The 25412-nt window shown below is 35.0% G+C and overlaps 1 protein-coding gene across 1 annotated transcript in view; it reads left to right on the top strand.

The window, feature by feature from the left end:
• Positions 1–25412, top strand: part of LOC104548317 (DNA excision repair protein ERCC-6-like 2) — a 54297-nt gene that overhangs the window by 15289 nt on the left and 13596 nt on the right. Inside the window, exons 9-17 of the mRNA XM_010194306.1 lie at positions 527–646; positions 6107–6178; positions 7327–7472; positions 12471–12566; positions 13848–13947; positions 17171–17323; positions 18398–18478; positions 20202–21408; positions 22074–22228. Coding sequence (XP_010192608.1) covers positions 527–646; positions 6107–6178; positions 7327–7472; positions 12471–12566; positions 13848–13947; positions 17171–17323; positions 18398–18478; positions 20202–21408; positions 22074–22228 — 2130 coding nt within the window. The remainder of the gene's footprint in view (positions 1–526; positions 647–6106; positions 6179–7326; positions 7473–12470; positions 12567–13847; positions 13948–17170; positions 17324–18397; positions 18479–20201; positions 21409–22073; positions 22229–25412) is intronic.

Below are 25412 nucleotides of genomic sequence, written 5' to 3'. Positions count from 1 at the left end.
AGACTTCAAGTGTGTTGTCATTTCAGAGCTACCCAGATTATAGCGTGGAGCTTTATGGCACTTTTGAACAGTTTCATGCATTTCTCATATTGTTTTTTGTCATATCAGTGGGACAGTATGTAATTCCCATATTAGTTTATTATGCCAGAGGGTCAACTGAAATGCTGGTACCCAACTGTTGAGTAATGCAAACCTCAAGCCAACAGTTTTTGAAGCTGACAGCTCTGCCCAGTCCTATTGCAGTGTCTGCCCAGGAAAAGAAATTTTGGGCATCTCTTACTCTAGTAACTAGAATCCATCATTTCAGATTAAGGTGCTCTGTTTTAAATGAAGCAAACCAAAACACACAGGAAATGTTTTATCCAGTGCTTTTGTAGTGAACTTAATAAAAACACGTAACTCTTTCTGCTTGAGTTACTTTGGCAGATCACTTGTTTCAACCTGTTTAACTCATTGTATGGCTTACCAGTACCCCAATATAGCTTTAATTTTTAATGCCTGTTCACACTTTCTGCTTTTCTTCCAGGAAGCACATCTCAAACGGGTTTGCAGCCAGGTATTCTCCAGTTTTCCAGATTTTGCGCAGTTAAGCAAAGATGCAGCCTTTGAAACAATTTCAGATCCAAAGTACAGTGGAAAAATGAAGGTAAAACTGTTCTTTAGAATAAAAATACATATTTGTAATAGTAGTAGATCTGCTGCTGTAATATATGAATATAAGAAAATGTACAGCTAATAGTTGTGGTTTTTTAATAATTCCTTTTATGGGGATGGTACCACAGCAGATATCTCCTGGGTGCCTCTTGGCAAAGACTGGATAAAAGTGGTCTGTGGTGCTAAGATATCCTGCAATGTTAGATTCACATATTTAGTGATGGCCATGGAAGTGACTATTATAGTCAAAGGAGTTGGGTTCATATATAACATATAGTTCCATGAAACCGTCAACTCAGTGACAGCCAGAAATATTTGAAGAAATAAAAGAGAGCAAAACAAAATAATTATAGACTTAAATGATTTGTCCACACCTTCAATATTGTGGGTAGTTCAAGTCGCTCTTCTCAAAAAGTGTATGTTAGACCTTGAAAAGGTTTGGAGAAGGACCATGAAGGTGGTTGGTACTCTGGGACAGAAGCGACCAAGTAGGCTGGGGCTCTGCTGCCTGGAAGAAGTGTCTTAGCACAAATGCAAAAGGGACCTACAGAGTTGTGAGTAGCATGGAACTGGTGAAGATGTACTGAGTGCTTAATGCATTTTCTAACCCTTCAAACATCAAATGAAGCTAATTAAAAAGAAAACCATATTAGGTTTAGGAGTACTCTTGAGCTGAGAGTAGCTGGAGGGTGAGAAGCTATGCAGAATAGAGTGTACCATATTTTGCTCTCTATGAACCTGGATATTCACAGTTGCTGATTGGAAATGGTGGGGAGGCAGTGGCAAACCCATGTTTTTTTTGTAACAGTGATGATTGTTATCACTTCACAGATTTTTATTATTATTATTTATTGTGCAAGCAACGTCTTCTTTCTTTTCTGTTATTACATATATGTAAAAGGCCTGCATATTGGCTTTGTTATATACACATAATTATCTCATGAAGGTCAACTTACTGTTAAATTAGCTACCAGCAATTATTTAATATAGACCTCTAAAAATTATGTCCTTGATCCTCAGTGGTGCTTATAGAGCTCTTCATTTATTGGTTAAAACTGAATTTTCTTTCTCTAGAAATTTGTCTCTTTGGGCTATTGCCTACTTCACTCCAGTACTGCCTTACAACATTTTCATTATGTGTTTCTTGACACAGTAGTGAACAATAGAAGCAAGCAAAAATGCCTAAGTTAAGATAGAGGTTCCAACATTATATACCTTTTAAAGCCTGCAGCTTACAGAGCTGCCTATTGGGAGGAACCTGCTCCAAACCGTGACTGTAAGTTTGAGTTGCTTCTTAGAAAGTATAGACGGCAGCGTCTTTTTAGGGATGCAGCTGGTTGTGGCTGTGTGGGTTGGTAGCAGTAAGGCTTTTCTCATCCTTGTGTGCAGTGGCCTTGGGTGGTAAGGAAGGAGATTCTGCTGTTGCAGTGCCAGAGTAAGAGCATATCTGAGGTGTCAAGAGAGCAGAGGCTGTGATCTTCGTAAGTACAATGAGCTTGTGCTGATGGCTTGATAGTGATGCTGTGCCAGGCAGGGTAAATGTTTACTTTTGACATGGAAGAGATCCACACAGTTAAAACAGTAAGTCTCTGAGCTACCAGTAGATAGGTGCCAGGTCAATTTACATTTCTGGATAAATTGCCCAAATATAGGTAGAATGGGATGATAAATATGTGATTAAAAAAAAGTGAGCTACTAGCATGGTGTTTACTCCAGCTTTTTTTTCTATTGCTAGTGACTCATTTAATGCTTATCTTCATCCTGTCTCACTAGAGAATTTTCTGATGTATTGTACTACTTATTTAATCTTTGATCTTTTAGCTGATCAGTCTATACTGATCAATATTCCACTAGTTCAAGATATTTTTTAATATGGATTGTAGGGAATTGCAAAAAAGCCCACCACCAAAACCAAACAAGTGGAAAAAAAACCCCAACAAACAAAAAGAAGAAAACAGGACAAAGAAACCCAGAGTCTCGCCAAAAATAACCAAAACCCAAACCCTAAATAAATACATATTTTTGAGAAGAGCCGTAGTGTATAGAATTTCCATTTTTAAATAAAAAGTGCAGCATATGTGATGCATAGGAAACTGGATTTTAAAATCTGATCTTGTGTTTTTTGAAGTAAGATTTATATTGAAAAGTATTTCTTCAGTATGTTTAGTAGATGAGAGATAAGAAGAGCAATATAAATTTCTGTAGAAAAGTAAGAAAGGAAATTTTTAAAAATACGTTCTATTTCTTTTATAGAAAATTTTATTACTCTGACTTTTTAAAAAAGTCAGATCAGACCCTACACTGCAGTAGTAGTAGGCAAAGGTACGAAGCAATATAGACCTTTCTTTCCTCCAGCGTAAGAACTCATGACCTTGTATTATTGTGAGGCGTTCTGCTTGTTTGGTTTGTTTTTTACTTTATGAATGCTGCATTTACTTCAAGTGCTGCATGTATGACAGCCCAGTAGACCTGTTGTTTTCCACCATTGATTACCTCTGTTTTTGTATATATAATGCTTTGTTTTAGAAATCTATACTGTCCATTTCAATCCATTGCAAACTGGGTAGAATTATCTAAGAATTACTGAAAGAATTGCTTACTTTAAGAGAAACTAGTCTACTTTCTCTTTTAAGGAGAACTTGAATTTTGTGTCAGTTTGTGAAATATAACTTAGTTAAAACAGAATGTTCTGAACTGTGTGATGGTATCTCTATGCCTGGAAGGAGATGTTTTATGTAATGGGCCGAGTAGCCATCATTGAAAAACAAGGTTTTTGAATCCATTAATTTTTACTTCAGAATAATTATTACGTCAAAAATCAGTTCATACTCAACTGGTGTTGTGGCCTTTTTTTTTTTTTTTCTCCTGGTTACATTGGGGGTTTGTCTTGTGAGAAAAGATTGTCTCACTTTTATTTTCTGCCCTGAATTTTAAAACAGAAGCTGTTTGGGGTGATTTGGGTTTTTATGCTCTGGAAGCAAAGTGATTTAGCAGATATTTCGTTTAAAAGGTCCTCAGGTTTTCTGTTCTGAATTTAAGATTCTAAAAAGAGCCTGGAAAAAACAGTCCCTATAATCCAAATGTACACATATAAGCATTGATATCACACCGATGACTAATATGTCCTCATTACAGTGGGAGCTGGGTCATACACAGTGGTATGATCTGAGCTTCAGCTTTTTTTATAGAATTATCCCCTCTTTTGCAATCATACCGCAGTACACACAGTTTTCAGAAGAATTAGGCTTTCAGAAAGCTTACACTTGCTGTTGCAAGGTTAATTTAATGCTTAGAATTTTAACTTGGAAGTAGTTGAATATGCGAGAAATGAAATGAACTAAGTGTGCTGCGTTATTTGGAAACCACCATTTTTCTATCATGATGCGAGACAGCAGGGCCCTGCAAAGTGTAAGGACAAGTGATTCCATTGCTTTTGAAACACAAAGATTGCAGATTGTCCACGCAGAAGTATCGAGGACTGCTTGGAAAAGAAGTAAGATGAATGAGGGTAGTTTTTAAAAGCCTGCAGTAATTCTCATTATTACTTTTTCTGAGTGTTTCTACAGTTTTATTAAAATTTTGGCTCAGAGACATTCTATGGGCTTTCTAAATGAAAAGGGCACTTAATTTTTTTATTTTTTTTATTTTTTTGAAACCACACATAATATTTCCAAAGACATTAATTTGTGGAGTTTTAGAATACTGTTCTCAGTATAAATCTCTCAGCAGTAACTGTATTGGATTGATTTGTTTATTTTGTCTGGCATGTTATTAGTTAAGTGGGAAAATGGAAGTCTGCTGGATCACCTTGCAAATAATAGAAACTTCTGCCATTAAATATAACCCTAATGCAACCCTAACCCAGGCAGACATAGTTTTGAAGGGTTGTAAACACTGTAGGCTAACTTGGACACCTGTGCACAAACAAGGTATTCTCAAATGTCACAGGTAAAATTTCATCACAGTCAGACAACTGTAGTCAGACAAATGTGTAATAAGGGGGAGATACACACTTAAATCCATGTGTACTCCCAACAAAGAGCATGTTAGTTTTGCTTGAGTATGATCGAGTATTTCTTTTTCAAGCTAACAACTTTCAGGATAATACTCTGGTGCACAAGCATAGAATTTATTTTTCTTTGGTGCAAAACCATTCATTACTTTTCTGTTTTTGTCAGAGCTGTTCTTTACTCCAGAATACCTAAAATCCCAATGGGCAAGACATTGATCTATTTTACTTAAACAAAATGAGTGGATTTGTTTGTGTGTTCTCCTATAGGAAATTCATTATTTGACCTATATTTTAATAACAGTAATGCGGTAGCCAAGTTCCTTCTACATTAAAAGCATGTTACTGTTTTTCTTCTGTTTCTTAACGTCGCTAAACAGAATGCAAATGTAAGTTGTTTAGCTCTTGTTGAGTTACTCGATGTGGACGTTTTCCCAGTAAAACAAGTCCTGGCTTATATGTTCTTGTACAATGAAATGAGGCAAAGATTATCCTGTTTGTATCTTGTTTTCACTTGTACTGATTGGCTAACATATGGAAAAGGGTTTACAAGTGATCTATAATTACTATTTCATATTCTAGCTATTAGCTGGAACTGTAAAATTATTTTAAACATCATTTTTTGGTTGTCAAAGATTGATTGGGCTTTTAGTGAAATCATTGTTGATTAACAGGTTATGTATTTATCACTGAATAAATATATTTTTTAAAACTTTTATTGCCCAGTGTGAGACAACTACAGACGTGGTACAGAAAATTCCTCTTTCCCCTTTGTGTGTTCCTTCTACGTGGTACTCTGGAGCTGGCATTGCCAGATGTGGACATGCTTCTTTTGAAAATAACAGTATCACTATTATACATAAGGCTCTGGATTATTTGCTTCCCCACCAGAAGAACATTGTGTGTGGGCAGATTATTGGCATTTCATGGTCTGTGCAAAGTCTGGGAAGCTGGATCCTACTGTAAACAGAGCAACAGATAAGAATGGGAGCAGGGAGGGGCATATATCTCGCTGATTATTTTAAGAAGACAAGTTCCAAGAAATTCTGAACTCAAATGTAGTACAGAAAACTTAAACAGACCCTCATGTTTTCAGGGGAACTGTGTGCATTTGTTAAATGCAAAACTTTACAAGCTGAGCAAGCATGTGAGATAAGTAACATTTTTTTGCAGTCTGTTCACTGACAGAAGGGGTTTCTGAATTTACCTCTTAGTGATATGGTTTCATTTCACAGCAGGATTTCCATGTAGATCACTGAAAAATGCATAGGTCCAGCATCTCCTTTGACAAATTTGTTATGTTAGTAATGTTTTTTGTTATACCTCTGTTTGGCGTTGCAAACAATTAATTTCAGTGTAGACTGTTTAAAAGGTTGAAAACACAAGTGTGTGTTTAACCGGTAGTTAGAATAACTTCATTTGCGTTCTGTGGTTCATTTATAGGTCCTTCAGCAGCTTTTAAATCACTTCCAAAAAAACAAGGATAAAGTTCTTCTTTTCTCCTTCTCCACAAAGGTGAGCTCTTAAGATTTTTATCAATTAACTGCAGCAGTAAATTCTGAAGCTTAAAGCACTGAGGTGGTGGCTGTCAACCCTATTTCCTTTCTTTCTGTACTATGGGAAATAGTGATGAGAACAGTGTGCCATACTGCAGAGGCACATTGAAACTTTACGTTATCTCATCGTGAAAACGGTGATGGCAAAACAAATGTAGCACTGTGCTGCCTTCCTTAGAGCTTTTTGAAATGGTTTTATTTCTTCAGGTTCAGTTGGCATGTCTTGAGTTAGAGCAATATCACAGCAAAGTACAACTGAAGTGTCATACAACCTTTGCATTAGCACTGAATGTAGTTAGATTTCCCCTGTTCTACTGCCTTTTCACCGTCAGCAGTGATGAGACTTCAGCCCTGACACTTTTATTACACCAGTTGAACTTAAAACAGATTTTAATTGGAGCAAGAGGTGTATGTGCACATTACTTTTAAAGGACTTGCTTCTTGATTTTCTTATTAGGGAGTAAAGTGTTTCCTGAAATGGTGCAACCTATAATAAGGTTTTCTTTACTTAAATATTTGTAGTGATACCTCTAAAAAGTATTAAAAAATAACAGTGTGAATGACAGTTCAGAGTCTTAAATATTTAATAATTTTGTGGCTTTAAGGGTGACTGCAAGTTTAATATTTAAATACACTAGTAAAATGCCCATGTGCTTCACGGTGCTCAAGACCAGACTGACCAATTGTTACTGCAGTGTTTTTTACTCTATCCTTCTGAACTCTGACTGTGCATATCAGTGTGTTTCTCTGTGCTGGATCCGGTGGTTATTTACTGTATTTCAAGTCATCATAACTTGCTAAGATGGTATGAAACTGTTTAAGTTGCCTGCCAGCTTATTGGGTTGAACTGATTCAGCATCACTTAGAGGTAGGACAGGCAGCCAGGGTTGGAGGACTCAGTGAGACCACAGCAGACCAACGTTAATCACCTTGAGTAGGGTAGAATCAGCTAAAGAGTCAAGGATGTTTATATCAAAATGTTGAAGGTCTACTCTCATTTTCAGTGCTTGGTCTACTTAAAATATATTTGAGAAACATGGCCTTTGTGATTAATTAAAAAGGTAATAGTAAGCACTTAATTTATTTTTTTTTTCTTTTTCCACACAGTTGCTAGATGTGCTGGAACAATACTGTATGGCATCTGGGCTAGATTACCGAAGACTTGATGGAAATACAAAATCAGAAGATAGGATCAGAATTGTAAGACAGTTCAACAGCATTCAGGAAATTAACATATGTCTTGTATCTACAATGTAAGAAAATTTAACTTGCGGTCTGTTTTACTCTGCTTTTCTAGTGTTTAGTAAATAGGTTACAAGCATTTGCTTGATGAACTTTGTGGGATTACTTTTTTGAGCAAGTGAATTCTCTTGTCTGTTAGTAAGCAGACTCACTGCTGTGATCTGAAGCTTATAAAATATTTGGACACTTCCTTCCTTCCCCTCTTCTCTGCTTTATGAGGATTTCTAAGATCTGAAATAAGTGAGTCTTCTGAATCCTAGATTTAAACTTTCAGTTGTTGTATGAGTGAGGAAAGAGTTTTTAAACATTGTTATTAAAACATTATTATTATGTCATTATCCACAAAAAGCTTTTATTGTAGACAGACTCCATTTCTTGTACTGTACTAGTAGAACTAGTGAGTGTAAACATGAAATGCTGTATTGAACTGAAAAATTATCTCTTGGTGTTATTGTAATTTATTAACCACATTAATTAGCATGTATCTATTTAACATATTTCAACTTGTATTTTAAAAATGCATTTGCTCATCAGATCTGTGTATCAGTTTGTGGTGGATAGTGAATTCTTCTGAAATAGAGTTATATGTTCAACTGAAATAATGAAACTGTAATGACAATTTCTTTATTTATATATTCTGGTTACTTCCACGTTTCATCTTGAATGTAATTTGTTACTGGGGCAGAAAGGGAACAAAGAGAAGCTTTAATCTTCCTGTGCAGATGAAAGCTCAGTGAATCTCAATGAAACATGCAAATGTTCTGTTCTTGCCTATACAGACACTTTAGTCTTTCTTTACTGAAAGTGTGCATGTTGGAGTTAGGAGGTTCCACACTACTTCTGTGTAATTAGAAGTCAGGCATAATCTTAAAGACTAATGCAGGTGTGTGTCAGAACTGTCTTCAGATACTCTGGTCTATGTGGGCAGAGTTGTGAAGAGATTTGTAGTGTTGGTCTTGGACATTAGATTGTAATCTCTGTCAGCTGTGGAAACAGGCTGTAAGCTTCCCTAAAACCTTCATAAGTCACTATTCCTTGTCTCTGTAGACGTTAGGGAATTACAGCATCTGTAAGCACCAGGAAAAACTCTTTAGTTTGCGCTTCTGTCAGTCTAGTTTACTTGCATCATCATAACCTTTTCAGGTCTATTCCATTAATTTACATAAAAATAAAAACGAAGGACAGGTAAATGGAGAATGGACTTTCTCCTCTGTTATGAGAACTTGTGAATACAGAGACTGGTGAGCTTTTCATGTCTGTTGGTGGTACCTGAGATGAGAGTCTTGATTCTGGTGTTTAGTGTCTCTTGTCTTATTAAGGAAGGAACAATGATAGTATTGCAGTCAATAAAACCAGTGTTTACTAAGCAGAACAGAAGGTCCGATTCTTTGTGTAGTTTATCACAAATAACAAGAAGTGATCTTTTTGCTGCCTTGATATACAGTAATGGAAGTAGCTTTAATTTTGTAATCCTTTGGGAATAAGAAAGTGATTTATCCTAGTTCTACTCTACAAGTGATTAATCTTTCATCTTATTCAGATTTCAGCCATTAGGACTTTAGAGTATATTCTTTATCTCTGGACAGAAAGTTGACAGAATTTGACAGAATTGGGTCATGCTCTTCTCTCTGTATTTTCTTGCAGAGTTTTTGGCTGTAGTCAACTTGTGCTTGTTCTGAAAGTCCCATTGCTTGGAGAGCCAAATGTTGATTTTAGCTGAAAATACTTGCACAGTCTTTTGGCTGCAGAAATGCATTCTGCAAAGAATGAATTCCCTGCATAGTGATCTTGAGTCTGCCATTATATTCCACTGACACAGTAAATACACAATTTTAAACAGGAAGCTCCAATCTATAAATTAGCGGGTTACAGTGCAGACTGATGACTTCACTGTTAAATTTACAATGCTCCTGTTTTATATTCAATTTTTTTTGTACTGGCAAAATACAGTTTCTGCCTGAAATTGCCTACATATAGCCTGTAGGCATTTGGAAATCCTAGTTTTAATTGGTGAGTTTTTTTGAAAAATGGGGTTTTAAACAATAAAGCAAAAAAAAAAAAAAAAAGAAAAATCTGTCTATATAGCTTGACCTCAAATCTTGCAGCTAATGTCAGTATCCAACATAGTCGTATAGCTATCCATAATGCTTTTATTGATAGCTATGAGTAATAAATTATGACTAATATGGGTAAATATTTTTAGTGGATGTTGAGAGAAAATGAGATTGATTTCTTCAAAAATTATAAATTCCATCAAACCATTGGGTATAGATAATGAATTTCAGCCTTGAGCTCCATGGAAAAATAGGCATACATCTGTTAGAACTTCTAAGGCTCGTGAAATAAAATCTGCTTCAGAATACTTCACTCCTGTGTTGATATTGCTGGGAAAAGGTATAATTATTTGGAAGAAGAGAATGGGATTTTGGGGCGTGCTTAGAAACATTAAAATAATTGCTGGAGTTGCTAGAGCTTGATAGGGGAGAGTCAGAGCTTACAAGTCCTTTGATGCTGCTTAGCCTGCAGAAGGGGAACGGTGAATGTACAGTACTGAAGTTTACGCAGTCCTGTTCAGTCACATTGTGGAAGAAGCAAGCAGCGAGTATTCCCACCTTTAAAGCTAAATCACTGTTCCTGGGTTTTCCACTTTAGTCTTTCTCTAGAAAGAAATTGTTAGAGATTAGAAATTATTGCTTCAGAATAATTATAAATGAAAATCTGTTTCTGCTTCTGTTTTCTTTATTATGTAAAGAGAAGTGCTGAGCTGATGAAGAGATGTTGGTTATAGAAATTTGTAGACAGTTTTTGTCATGAAAGGTTGCAGCATTCACTTCCATTATACTTACAGTATTCTCAATTACTGTCCATTATTGGACAACTGTCCATTACTTTTTACTTCTACAAGGCTTCTTTTAGCTTGAATTCTTCACAACTGTGTTGCAATTGATTTTAATGTTCATGTAGTCACATTCAGAGAACTCTCATCCATAAGATCTCACTGAAACAGGGAACTAATAAGCTGTGAAAAACTTACCTCTGAAAACAGAAAATAGTCAAAGCCTTCATGGAAACTTTCCTAATGCGGTATTTGTTTTGTAACTTCTGAACATTGAGGTATTAAGTTGTCAGTGACAGGGTATAAACCCAATCCATTTATTTAACACAGGCACAGTTTTAAGTAAGATGATAGTTTGAAAACTCTTGTTTGTAGCAGAACTGTTATACCTTTCATACAGTAATTTACATGGACCGTCTTGCAGTGATGACTAACAGCTAATTGAAAAGGTAGTTAAAATCGAAGATATTCTTTACAATGCACAAGTTAACTACTGCATTCATTCTGTTCATGAAGTATATAGGAGCCATTTGTTTTCTGTTTTGGAGTATCTGAATTTTTGTGGCATACCTAAACATATTAAAAGACTTTAAAGCTAAGATCCTGTTTAGTTAATTTTTAAAGTCAGTTTGTTTTACTTGCACTAAGGCTTTGCACTGAGGTTTAGTTCATATTTCAGTTCCAAATACTGCAATATTTTGTGAGAAAGCTTTTGGAAAAACTTGTTGACTTATGTTTCAGTCTGACTGCAGGGTTGGTTTGGTAGGATGAGAGGCTGAATTCTCCTCTCACTAAGAAGAAATACACCAAATTCCAAAGTACGGTAAGGTATTTTGAAGAATACAAAGACTTTTACTCAGTATTTCAGACTCTGAGAACGCTCATCCTCTGGAACCTTCCGTTAATATTGGCCGTTTCCTACATCCTCTCCCTTTCCAGATTTAACTAACCCAACACCACACCACACCTGGAAGGAAGAGGCCACAACTGTATTTATATTAAAAGGATTCCATAAAAGTGGTGGAGCTCCATAAGCTTTCAGTTTCTGTCTCCATTCATTCTTACACCTGGAGGCTTTACCTTTCCCACTGCTTTAAACAAGCAGAATATAAAGTGGTCTAAAGCCTGGTGCCTGGTCAATTAAACGGGATCGACTTTTTCAATTTTGTGGTTCCTCATTCAGAAAAAAAACTACACTTGAAATTAGTGCTGCCTATATCAATGTGAAGAATTGTTTTAATAGTTAAATTAGTATTTAGCATGGGCTTGTATAGGAACTTATCTCTCTTTGTAGACTGAGCCAGTTTAAAAGACTTTCCAGTATTTGCTTGTTTTGCAGCTGGATGAGAAGTGGTGTGTTCCTCACTCTTGTTCTTATCAAATCATTCAGCTATACACATGCCAAACTCCAAATATCTGGGCAGTTTTATGGATCCAGCAGGGCATCAATTAGCTACTTCATGTTAGGCATATGCTTAAATTCTTTACTGGCTTGCAGGCTTTACCTACACACTACAGCTGTTAAATGTTTTAAGATGATACATCTGTGACTCCTAATGCCCACACCATACTGGTATGAATGTTGCTCATATGCAGCTCTGTGGGCAACTGTATTTTTAACAGTTGACTTACATGCTGTACAAATATACTTGTGACGGTTGTTAATTCTTATGGATACGACTTACCCTAGACTGTGACCACTTTAGTGGAAGCTGCATAGCATTGTCAAAACTATGTACCAGGATTAAAGGAAGTAAAATTTACTGCAGACTCTTTATTTAAGCTATAGTTCTCCTGCTTCTGTAATTTTAACTGGCATAAAAGTTGTTACGAATTTCAGTATAATCTTTGGGGGAGTTGGCCTGTGTAGGGCTCAGTGGGTATGAAGAAGCAATCAGGACTTTTACTATAGTAAGGCCATAGTAGTACTTCATGACTCAGCTAGTCATATGGTTTGTAATCTTGCTACTTAAATGAGAAGACTGCATTTGACAGCAGTGATTATTAACACAAAAGTAACACAAAGCTGAACCTCACTACATTCAGTATCTCTGTTGTGCTCTTTTTTTATGTTAGGGAAGAGTGTGCCAATATGGAACTAATACACTGATAAAAGAAAAATCTGCTTTTCTTACTGTCAAATAGTTCTGTTTTTTCATTTTTATGTTTTTAGGGCTGGTGGACTGGGTCTTAATCTTGTTGGTGCCAATGTTGTTATACTGTTTGATCCTACGTGGAACCCAGCAAATGATCTTCAAGCTATTGACAGGTACACCCTCAAAATACAGAACTTTATCTGTGTTGTACATTTCTTGTGCTTTGATTCTGTATTCTGATAGTCCAACTAAAATTTTCTTCAGGGAAGAAATTTTTTACATAGTTTGACTTATCCACAAAACAGTAAGAAATGTCCAGCTAAATTATTTTTTAGCATTGATGTTCTTATTTTTCACCTTGAACTTTGTCTTTTTTATTTTCTTTTATTCTTTATTTTCTTTTTTATTTTTGTGGCACTGTTATGGTGGGCTTGTTTAAACAAAACAAACGAAAAAGAAAATGAAGAAGGTGTAGTTACTGTAACTTTTCGTGATCTCTAGAATGCATGTGTGTTTGTAGCTGGGTGGCATTTTTCCTGTGTTTGTCAGGACAGAGTACACTGTAGTTGACCCTAGTTCAAGTGCTGTTTTGAATTACAGAATCCTTGAAGAAAAGCATTTCTGTTCTTTTCTGCTTCACTCTTGTGGAGATTACTGTCATTTCAGCACTCACTTCCATCTCTGATATTTTGCCATTGAATTATTTCCAGGAATCTGGATTTTTCCTTCAAGGATTTTCAACCACAAGATGTTTCTCTAGGAATTCAGGACAGACTTTTGAATAGCTGAAGTAAAGAGTATTGGAAGCTTTCAAAATTCAGTAAATGTATATATTTTCACGAGCTGAAATAAGCTTGTTTCTGTTGTCCCAATTATGTAATTCAATTTTAAGGGTCTTTCTGAATAGGTGTTTATGTGCACCTGGTCTTGAGAAGTATGTATGTTGGAAATGTGTATAGTAGAAAGGGACAGTCTTTGAAGAATCTTTGTAAGATAACATTTCTATAATTTGGTTCAGCTTCTGTTGAATTTTTGGAATAAAACCTGTTAGAAGTCTCAGATTTTAACATTTAGAACACTGCCTATTTGTTAGCTGTTTTTAAGATGTTGTAACTTGAAGTGCTTTATAAAGTTAAGAAAGAACATACTGCCCCAAGTAATCCATGATCTAATTCCTATATAATGCAGATAGGAGAATATCCTGTGCAAGAGCAGATGGAGACAGAGGAGGGGGTGGAGCCTGAGAAAACATAGCAGAAAATGTGTTTTCAAGAGAGATGGGAGATAGGCCTTGTGATATGAATCAAGGAGAAAGCTTTTTCAAATGGACAGTCCTGGGAAGAAACATGGGAAACTAAGAGTAAAGGAAAAGTGAATGAAATAGTCAGGAAAATGTGGGAAAGCTGTTTGTTTGTTTGATTGTTTTTACTGATGAAAAATGTTTGCCCTTGCAGAGCTTATAGGATTGGCCAATACAAAGATGTTAAAGTGTTTAGATTGATATCCTTGGGAACCGTGGAGGAGATTGTGTACTTACGGCAAGTTTATAAACAGGTAAAGTTCACAAACTGTTTAACTTGGGAGCTCTTATTAGCTGTTTCAGTGACTGAAAACTAAGCTAGACTGTAGCAGAATTGCACTTTACCTTGGTTTTATGATATACGCTGTTACCTTATTAGGCAGAAATAAATAATTTAGCAATTGTCAAAGAACAAAACAGAATTACATTGGTGTTCAAGTTTTTCTGTGGCTTCTGACAGTTTAATTATGCAATATACATTAATCAGGTTATACAGAAAGCTTTTATTTAAAAACGCGTGCAATATATTTGTGAGAGTTGTAGTTAGCATCTGCAGAAGTCTGATTCAGGCAGCTTTTTCTTATGAAAGGCTGGAGAAAGAGAGCAAAAATCTTGCTGGTGCTATAGAAGAACAGTAAGAAGGCATTGCTACACTCCTGTCTCTGAGCACTTCCTTACAAAAGGAGGGGGAAACAGCTCATAGTTGCTGCTATTATGAAGGTAAGAAGTGATCTTGCTTGCCAGAATACTTAATCTGAAACACTTACTCTCTCTAAATTTCACTACTTGCATTGATAGGTTTAAACACCTAAGACTAGGCAAAACAAAGTGTGTGGTTTGAGGAAGATAAAATCTATAGCAATTGATTCCTGATGAGATAAGAATTAAAAAAAAAATAAGCAAACGGATATGAACAACAAAAAGCAGGCTGCAGAATAATAAGAAACTAGATTAAATATGAGCATATTTTTCTGAAAAAATGTTACAAGTTAAGAAATAACATTAGAGGAAGTTAAGGTGCTGACATTGTAGGCATAAAAACTTGGGGAAAGGAAGAAAATCAGTGAGATACAGTTGTCCTGAAGAATGCATTGCATAGAAAAGACAAACTAAGTCACTTCAGTCAGCAAATGATACTATATATTAAAGAAAACATTATGAAATTCTATTAATTAACCTAATAATTTAATAACCTAATAAAGTTTTGGCCATAAATAGGAAAAATTTGACAAGTACCATTTACAAGGAGGAGGTTAGAGGCTGAATGAGTGGGAAATGCCGTAGTGTACAGATTGTCATCATCCTCCTGAGGTTTAGGTAAGTGACAACTAAGAATGAGGTTCTAAGATCATCTAATTTCACAGAGCAAATAGTCAGAAAACCCACAGCTGGATGTTCAATTCTTGAGCTGCTCTGCAATGTGTATGGCCTGCTGTAAAGTGTTACTTTTGGAAGTGTAACAGTGACTTAATCTCATTTAAATTCAGTTTTTTGTATAAGCCAAAAAGTCATTAGAATTCTGTTTAATTTTGACAAAATTATCTAAATGAAAAAGAGGAAACTTGTTAAGACCAAGATTTTAAAAAGTAGGTGGTGGGCTGAAATGCTCACAGGTAATTGAGAAATTTTCAGAAACTCTTTATCAGAAGATCAGAATAAAGAATACATTGTATTAATAGTTGAAATCATGTACTCATGAGGCAAGTTAAGTTTAGAACACATTAAGTCCAAGAACTGTTTTTGAGGGACAGTGGTCCAAAAACATCAAAGCTACTAATTTAGTTTTGTAACATATCTGAAGCAGGAATTGTACTGATCTATGGGCATTACGTTAGCAACATTTAAAGGAGTGTTCATTGCAGAAAACCCACTTTATTCTTTATATCCACATTCATGGAAAAGCTTAGAGACCATCCTGTCCAAAGTTTCTCTTTTTCAAAGTACTTTTGAGGATTCATTTCGATAGCAAATATCAGTAGGAGTGAGGTCTCAGAAAGGCTAGCAGAATGAGCAGCAGTAGATTATGATCAACTATATTCAATAGAATCCTGAAGGAGCAGAGTCACGCTTCACAGATACTGTCTGTTTGGATTTCCAAAAGGCATGTATAAAACTTCTTGAAAGAGTCTTGTGGGTTTTGTTGTTATTGTTTTTATTTGGGTGGGGGTTTTTTTAGTTTGTTTTCTCAAGTTCTCTTGTGTTTTTCAAGTTGACTAAGAAGCAGGAAACAGAGTAATTGCAAATCTGAGATTTTTATATTATTTTTTAGTCTACAATTGGATTGCATTCCCTGCTATTGAAACTTGAGCACAGTTGGGAAACTCAGTAAATTGTGAAGAAAATGCATTTTTCTGTTGTTGAAGATTCAGAAACATGAGTGTATGTGGATATGTCTTTTGGTGAACTATACAAATGTGTTCTCATAGAGCTAACTGTTGTCATCCATCCTTTTCATAAAATGAGTGTATGTGAAAATACTTTTGCATGTTTGTAGTGAGAGATCTATTTGATTTTAAAATTGCTGTGTTTTTTTCATTAGGGATGTTTGGTTATCTGACCTAGTCATCTGTCATTGAAGAATCTGATGTAAATAAGATTGAAATCTAACATATTAGAAACCCGAATAAGTTATATATGTATCCTAAAGCATACAGTTGTAAATACCATGCATAATTCAAGATGTAAACTGTGCTTAGCTAAACTTAAACAAGAATTTGACTGTGTAGTTTTTTGCCTACATAATTCAAGAGATGTGCTGTCTAGGAAAATGCCTGTTCAGTGCTGGAACTAGAAGTGAGTAGAACTGAGGAACTACCAGCTGTTTAGAGACAGTTACAGAAAATATTGCAAGTCCGGTATCCATAAAAACATGGTTTTGACATTCTTGCACTTAAAGTTAAGTATACCCATTTTATAAGTATTGAAAATTTGCAGTCATTGGAATGCAGCTAAATATGCCTGACTTAAATGTTCTGATTCTGCCTGACAAAATATTTACTTCTCTTTCCTTTTCACCTGGAAGATTTTTAAGTCACTTCAGTCTACTTAGCAAAAGTGCATGATAATTAAAATGTTCAAACATCAGTAGGAGTAATCTTGTGGCTTTATTTACTCCTTGCCCAGTAAGCACAGAATGCAAAGGACTATGAAAAAATAGTAAAATGAAAGCAAGGAAAGATGAATAGTCAAGATATAGAAGAGTTTCAGGAGTGTATATAGTATGTGTCTGATATTAGACAACAATGAAGTAAAACACTTGAAATATTTTTATTATTTTATTCAGTAAAACCAAGCAGGTTCGTATTATACTACAGTCTCTTCTACCAACATCTGCCAGGGATATTTAAAACAAAATATCCTCCCTTAGGAATTTCTGCCTGCTCCAAGTAAAGCTGTGTATATAATGTGGATGCCAGGAAATTCTGGTGTGTTGTTGGAGCAAACACTTCTGAAATCTCTTCTGTTGTTCTGTTTTAGCAACTTCACTGTGCAGTGGTTGGAAGTGAAAATGCCAAGCGGTATTTCGAGGCAGTGCAAGGATCAAAGGAACATCAAGGAGAGCTTTTTGGGATCCATAACCTTTTCAAACTTAGGACTCATGGTTCCTGTCTTACCAAAGACATCCTGGAGGTGTGAAGTCTTATGTTTTTACATTTTACCTTTCCTCATCAGGTGTTTTTTCATAATTTTGAATGGAAACAGTTTATAAAATGGTGAAACTTAAACAGTACCTGTCTATGCAGTACCTTAAATGATATAGGCATGCTAATTTCTCACTCTTGATGTAGACCAGATAAGTTTCCTTAAATCAAATAAAAAATTGGAGAACGTTTGAATTACAATTTTCAAAAGTTTGCTAATATATTTCCTTTCCTAATACAAATACCTAACTTAGTTTTTGTTATACTTTCACATATTGTCAACTTTGTGCACAGTGAGTGACCTTTTAAGCCAGAATTCTGATCATAAAAGTACTTTTTATTATCATAGCAACCTACATGTCAAAAATTGTTTAATAAAGTATATATTTTTAATGCTATATTTTACAGTGTGGAAGTAAATAACTGAGGCTTCATATTTTAAGATTAATTTCTTAGTTAGTCTAGAAAGACTGTTGACCCAGTTCCATGGCATATAGTGCAAACTGATTTTAAGTATTTGTAGTATTGTACCATTTTGTATCCAGGATGCTTGCTGCAGCGAACTTGCATCTTCTGATTTATTGTAGCTTTATTCTAGGTTTCTTTCTATCCTTTTCCTTATACTGTTACTTTGCCTATGCTAGGAAGAGACTGGGGAATGTGATATAGCAGTATAAAGGTAGCATAGCCAAAAGAGTAATGTGGTGTAAGCACGTGTACTTCGAGGATATTAAGCTCAGAACTTCTCTAAATTCATTTAAAACATGGCATGTAATAGGAAAATTGTAGCAGGTATTTTGCTTTCAAAACATGTTTAAAATTATTCGAACAGTGTATGCATAAGATCCTCCCAATTTGTGTAGTAGGTTACTTTTCCTGCAGGTTATGCGTTAGATCAAAGAGCTGTAAGTGTATTGACAAAATCTTATTGTGGATTTTGCTGATTATACTTCTGGTGCTTAAACAACTGTAGAAAGAAAGAAAAACTTGCTTTTTTTCTGGGCTTGCCTTTGTTAACTTGAACAGATACAGTTTTTATTACACACAATCTTGATTGTTTTAGAGGGAAGGGCGAGTAGAAGCAGGAGTCATGACAGCAACTACGTGGCTAAAGGAAGAGACTCCTCCATGCGGCTCAGAAAAGGTGAGGTGTCTTTGTGGACCAGAGCATGACAGTTCCTGATACTGTAGTGGCAAATATGGACAGTATGTTCTTAAGCTGGTAATAGTTTCACCCTAGATTGCATGTGCCGTCTGCTATTGTTTGCTTGCTCTTGGTTTTACGTAATGTAAAGCATTAGATAATGTCTTGCTGTCTGTATTTCTGTATTTAAAATTGAATATTCTGAACATCTGGTAACACAGTATTCTATGACCTTTACAACACTTGGTTATCCTCAGTCTGAATGAAGGTGTTCCAAACATGCTGTTATTACAGAACAGTATTATTTACTGAAGCATTGCTCTGTAGTGCCTTAAGAGTGACAGCCTTATGATATGACAGCTTTCTGATCAAGAAGTCAGTTGGGAATCTGACACCTGTTGTTCAGAAGATTTTGGTTAGGGAATTGTGGAAAGCAGTACAATCAGTTTAGAAGACACAAAGCTTGCTTCAGGTTTTGTGGAAGACGTGAGCTATTTGCCTGGTGTAATCAGACAGTGATTTCCACCAAATCAGTGGTCTGTTCAGTAATGGCTTTTTTCCCCCTTTTGTTGTTTTCTGGTGCGTTGGTTGAATGTTTTTTTAAAGAATATATTTTAAATAATGTATGTAATGGTTTGCTTTTGGAACAAGTTGTTTGGTTTTTTTTCCTGAAAATATTCATTTTATTGGGAGCATTTTTGTGAATGTTTTTGACTGAACACTTTGTTCAGCTGATTTGGGAAGCAAAGAGGTCTATAATGTGGCCTGTGAGCATGAAGATATTGTTAGATTAGATTACACTGAATGGAACTAAAAATTAGCCACTGTCCCTTATGCTTTTTGGAGATCTCTGTGGATAAATGTCAGTATTAATTCAAATCAATAAGCTATTATATTAGTCAAAACCTTATATTGCTAATATATCACTGTATGGTCATGATCTCACACTAGACTTAGTGACAAAAAGTAACTTTTTTAGCTTATATTAAATGCTTTTTGATAAGCAGGGTCGTATCAGGATTAATATATTAATTTTAAAAAATTTTGTAGAGAAGTTTAATACTAATTTACCCTTCTGACTTTCCATTTACGTATTGCCATAATTCTTGTCTCAGTAGTACACCATTTTGGAGCTGTATTCTGGACTTTCATATCTTCAAAATGTTTTAGCATTGTCTGGGCATGATTATTGTTTAATTACAGCAGGTCTTAGCTAATTTTAGAGCAGAATGTTATGTACTTTTAGCTCTTTGAAACTGTGTTAACCTACATATAAAAGAAGGTTGACTAGTGCTCTGAGATTTCCTTTTTGTTAATGAATGTAATTGTACACTATTAAGGTTTGAGTCATGAAGTCACTCTTCAGACTGCCTTTGAAAGATGTAAAGTTGCCACAAGATTAGTGAAAACTAGAAGGATATGAGCCTGAATTGTGAAGACATAGGTTGTGTTAGCAGCGTGCAGCATATATTGTCTCAGATATATAATATTTTTGGTTATTTGAATTGGTATTCTGCTAGAAATTTTGTTCTGCTAAAGACTTTTATGACTTAATAATTTGTTTTGTATTTCCTTTCTATTTGTGTATTGTAATACTATTTTGTATGCTTTTCTGATTGAGTAACAATGAAAATCCACCTTTTTGTGCTACTTTGGAATTAGGTGTGTTCCATATACTATTTATGTTTCAAATACCTTTGCTGTAAATTATTTTTCTTTTTAGAATGAAGAAGCAGACTGTATTCAAGATAGAGATCCCCAAAGCATTCAGGCACAATCAAAGAAAGAAGAAAAGGATTTTTGTGATTACTTCAGTGATGATGATATTTTGGAAATCGCTGTGAAAAAATGTGACAGAAGAAAGCCTTGCAATGCAAATAATTTAATGGCAACAAAGGGACAGCTTTCCTTAATGCAGTGTGGATTCTCTAATTTGTTGCAGAGAGAAATTGAACCTACCAAAGAAGGAGATAATAATTATAACTCTCAGCATTCGAGTTCAGATGATCAGTCTATAATAATAAATGTAACTAGCAAGGACAGTGATTTTCACAAATGTCAAAGCCATGTGCCTGTTGCGGAGCATGGGAAAGCTGCTCAGTCACCAGGTAGAAGTGATAAACAAGATACGCGTAGTACAAACTGGCTGGTTTTGTCAGACTCTGAGGAGGAAGAGGACAAAGAAAGGCATGATCAAGACATTTCAAAGCACAGTGATATAGTCATGGAATCTGAAAGCAGTTCTGAGAAGGAGGAGGATGATGATGATGATGTCATCTTTCCTACACAAGTTCCAGCCTGCCAGCAATCAATGCTTACTAAAAAAGTTGATATATACAGGTCAACATCTGAAACTTGTGAAGAGTTAGCAAAAGAAAAAGATGGGTTTGTATTTAAGGGAGACAGTAGGCAATTTGGATTCCATAGTACTGAGTCAAATTTCAGCAAAGTCATGTCTTTTGAAGACATTGAGAACAGCACAAGAGATTTGAAAGGAGCAAGTGACATAAGTGATGAGTCTGATGATATTGAAATTTCCAATAATGCTGAATCAAGGAAGCTAAGAACTTTCAGCTTTCCGAAATGGAAAGAAAGACATGCCCATAGCAATGGACTAGATAATGTCTCTCAGTCTCCACTACAAGCAAAGAAACCAAACAGAAGAGAAAAGGAAAGTGATTCTCAGAATACAGATGAATTTTCATCCTCTGAAGATAACTTACAAGTTGAGAAAATTCATGTCAGAAGGCAAGGCTGTAAGGGTAAAAGACAGAGAGGCAGAGTTCGGTTTGGGTCTAAAATGTTTCATCCTATTCAAGGTACCTCTGCACAAATGAAGTCTAGCAATTATGCTGTGTGTAGAACTTCTGCAAGTAAAACTGAATTTGAACATCAAGAGCAAAAAATTGAATCAATGGACAGATATTTGGGTAATAGTCATTTGATTTCTTTGATTTTATTTTAACTAAAGTAGTAACATATGTTTAATCTATAATTGTTGTCAGGTTTTAAGTTCTTCCTGCTATACATGTTTTAGTTACAAGATACTAAGGAATGGTCTGCTAAATTTTTTAGCAATGCCTTTTGGTATCTATTTTTACCTATTAGCCTTACTTTCATTTTGTTAAACACTCTCTGTTGAAAGAGGCTAAGACTGAAGATTTATTAAGAATTCAAAAATCTAAATATATGAACTGTAAAATCTGAAAAGTCTTGACAGAGCTGTTAAATAAAAGCTTAGAAACATGAAAAAAAAATACATGATCTGGGAGTTTGAAATGCCATGTAGAAGATTTGATGCTGTTACAGGCTTAAGGTTAAACATTAATATTGCAGCCATTAGATCATAGCTGCTTAGAAACTTTTGTCCATCTGAAAAAAACCACAGACTGAAATGGAAGCAGTATTAAACTGTCTAATGATTCTTGTAATTTCATAGAGCTGAGAAGCTTGGTGCTGAGTCAAATCATAACAAATTTTACAACTTCCATGTAAAACTTTTAAAATTACATTATCTTCCTTCTGTGCAACTATGTGCCTTCTGGGTTTTGGAATAGCTAACATCTTTGATTATATCTTTCTCCTAATATATCAGATGGTGTTCAAGAAGTGGCATATATTCATTCAAATCAGACTGTGGTTGGATCCAGCAAGGCTGAGAATCGCTTGAGCCGGTGGGCAGTGCGAGACGTATTTGAGTTGAAGCAGTTCTCCCAGCTCCCTGCTAATGTAGCAGTCTGTAATGCCAAGGTAAAGAGAAATGTTTGGAAAATGTTGGTTTTACTCTTTTTTTTATCCTCATTTTTCATCTTAAAACGCTGTAACAAACTTGTTTTTCTGTTAATGGCCACCATGAATGATCAAAGCTACTGAGGATGAGAGGAGGAGGAAGCTCAAATGGAGGTCTAATAAATTACTTCTGTGTTTTGGTTTTTTTCGGGTGGTTTTTACATGGGCTAGCTCTGAAAGAGTTGGGAATTAAACAGCAGAGTACCCTCTGTGGGATTTTTCTATGAGAGAAATGGTAAGAATAAAGATTGGGTGTTTGAAATCAAATTCTGTGCCACATTTTTCTGATTTGAGGCTTGAAAAAGCTTCAGTTTCTCCTGGATCCAGTTAACAAAAATCCAGTTGCCACAGTACATGCCAGAATCCCTGTAGCATAGGAAGTCAAACATAAATCAGTTTGTGGACTTTTTTTTTTTTTTTGGAAGGTTGAGGTATGTACACATGCATTTGCTATAATTAATTAAGTTTTCTGTGCTTCATGTCTGAAACATAAAATGTACTGGGAGTGCTCATTTGCAGCAACAGATACCTTTTACGCTTTTTGTTGGTCATGCATCTTGTTTAATTACATTTGGAATACATACAAATCTGGAATAAATTCAGGTGCAGCTTGCAGATTTTTGTTCTTATTACATCGTGGCTTTAATCTGCTCTGATTATCTGGACACTTTGTTGTTTGCCTTGTAATAAACATTTGGAGTTTCCTAAACTGATTCTTAAGATAAACTACAAACATAGAATAAGTAATTGGTAAATTTGCAAATACATACAAGTTAGCAATCACTGTAGAAATTGTAGACGTAAGATGCCGTCATTCTGCAGTGTTGAACATTTGCAGTGGCTAGAGGAATTTCGTGCAGTGTTGTTGATGTACTGTATTTAATTAAGCCATTATCAGGGATGCCAAAGAATTTTTATACTGGGAAGATCAAACCAGGCCAACCAGTAAAAGTGAGGCCTTTTCAATTCTAACACATTTGCATTACAATGTCCCTTATTAACAGAAAAGTTGGTCAAAAATACTCAGGAATACTGTTTAAAATTACTTATTTAATGGCAATGGCTTACAACATTAGAGGAACTAAATATAAATGAAAGAAAACTTTGAAGAGAATACTTTGAGTGAAAATCTGTTTATCTACCTATGTTCAAAACTAGTTTGTCAGACTTCATTTGTATTGTTCATGTAACTTACATCTCATTATTTAGTTTGTGTGACTGTAAGTATTACAAATTAACTTCTCTTGATCAACTTGTCAGTCAATTTTTCTAAGGTATCTTTTTCACTCAGAAGTCACAGTAATATCAATTGTCTTGGAGATCTAAGTAGGAGGAAAACATCAATAATTACTGAGAAGGTTGCCTTTTCCTTTGCTTCCTGTTCTTTCTTTTACATAGAGGCACTAATCTAGAAATAATCCCTAGATGACTGCCTATTCTTAAATGCAGAGCTTTGAATTTTTTGTGCTCTACTTCAAAAATGAACTGCCAGAGCTTCATAAACAACTTTGAAATATGATCTACTTTGAATGTTACTGCTACTGCTTTCCTTTCTTAATTATTTTACTTTAATTTTAGAAGGCATTCTGTGAAAAACATGATAATTGTTGCTTTTCTGGCCATCAGTCTTTTCAGTTTTCACTTATTTGCCATCAGTTTAAGCTAGGACATTCAGTGTCAGAACAACTAATTGGGTTATTGGAATGAGAATGCTGATTTCAAGTGAAGTTTAATAAAAGTTTTTCAACAGATTAAAGTAGCTGTATGTGTAATATTAAAAATATAGCTGAACAGTTTAAATTTCTGTCATTATTTTAGTTAAAATTATAGTATTAAATACTGGAGTGTTAATTGGTTTACAATAACTGATAGTTATTGAAAGAAAATAAAAATTTTTGCCAGTTGAAATTTCTTACCTTTATCACTTTCTAGTGTCATTGATCTGTTTCCCAGGGGTTGTGGTGTAGCTGGTTCTGTTTGCTCTGGTTATTAATGAACATATTCTTAATCAGAAGCTTTTTTTACAGTGTTTTAATATTGAAACTTTATTTGATAGCATCATGAAGGCTTCTGAATAATGCCTTGATAATATTTATATCCCTTTTAAAGCACACTTAATCAAATTGTCTTATTTCTAAGTAGGAGTAATCAAATAATGATCCTTTCATTTCATAGATAGGTCTCTTTAGGACAAAAGTAAAATACTCTTTGTGCTATTCAGATTACCTATGCCAAGTCTGCCTGCTTTGCAGTTTTGCTCTGAAATCTGTCTATAATGATGCATGTCTGACTTAATGAAATTTAAATACTTTTTTCAAGAAATGACTAATATCTCTGGCATAAAGAGATATGAATACTTAAAAACTAACAAAATATTCCATTGAAGTGGATGAGTTGTAAGTTGAGAAACAGAGCTTTTCCTACAAATCTTGGTTGAAGACTGAAACATTTTTGCTCCTTGCTTACATATGAATCTAGAATAATAGGCATAATAAACATTATAATAAGCAACAAGTAATAGCCAAAATGTAAAAAATAATAAGCAGATGTAATAAATTAAGACAGTCTCCTTTAAGAACACTGACATTTTGTTGATTCGCTGTTGACTGGTCATCTAGTCACAGTTTGGTGTCATTAAATTCCCATGAACCTTTACATCCTAGGTTAAGCTCTTTAGTTTCAGTAGCTAATTTATGAAAATTAGGGGAATATGAGTAACAAGAAAAATAAGTTGCTGGAAAGCAATATAAAAAGAAGTCTTCTTCCTGATTGTCTACCTGCAGTACCTAAAAGGAGTATAAATTAGGTTTATTAGTCCTTCCTTTATTGCTGAAGTGTGGAGACTAATGTAGGCACTTGAGTTGTAGAAACTGCTTAATACTGGAACTGACTTCAAAACATGTGAGGAGCCTTCCTTTGAGGTGAGTTAGGTTGCATGGGAAGAAGATCCTTGAGAGCCAAGGTAGAAAGGATGGGGGGCATAGAATTTTGTTCCTCGAAAGAGAACTTTGAAGTTATGTAGACCATCTTATGTAAGAACATGAGTAACTAATGAATAAATAACCATGGATTTAAATTGGTTATAAGAAGTACAGGATTTGAACTTTGAGTTAAGAAAAGGTGTTCCTCTTGGGTGATAGTTTCT

Source organism: Mesitornis unicolor, unplaced genomic scaffold (assembly GCF_000695765.1).
Source record: "Mesitornis unicolor isolate BGI_N332 unplaced genomic scaffold, ASM69576v1 scaffold7531, whole genome shotgun sequence".
NCBI lineage: Eukaryota > Metazoa > Chordata > Aves > Mesitornithiformes > Mesitornithidae > Mesitornis > Mesitornis unicolor.
This window is presented reverse-complemented; position numbering and strand designations above follow the sequence as displayed.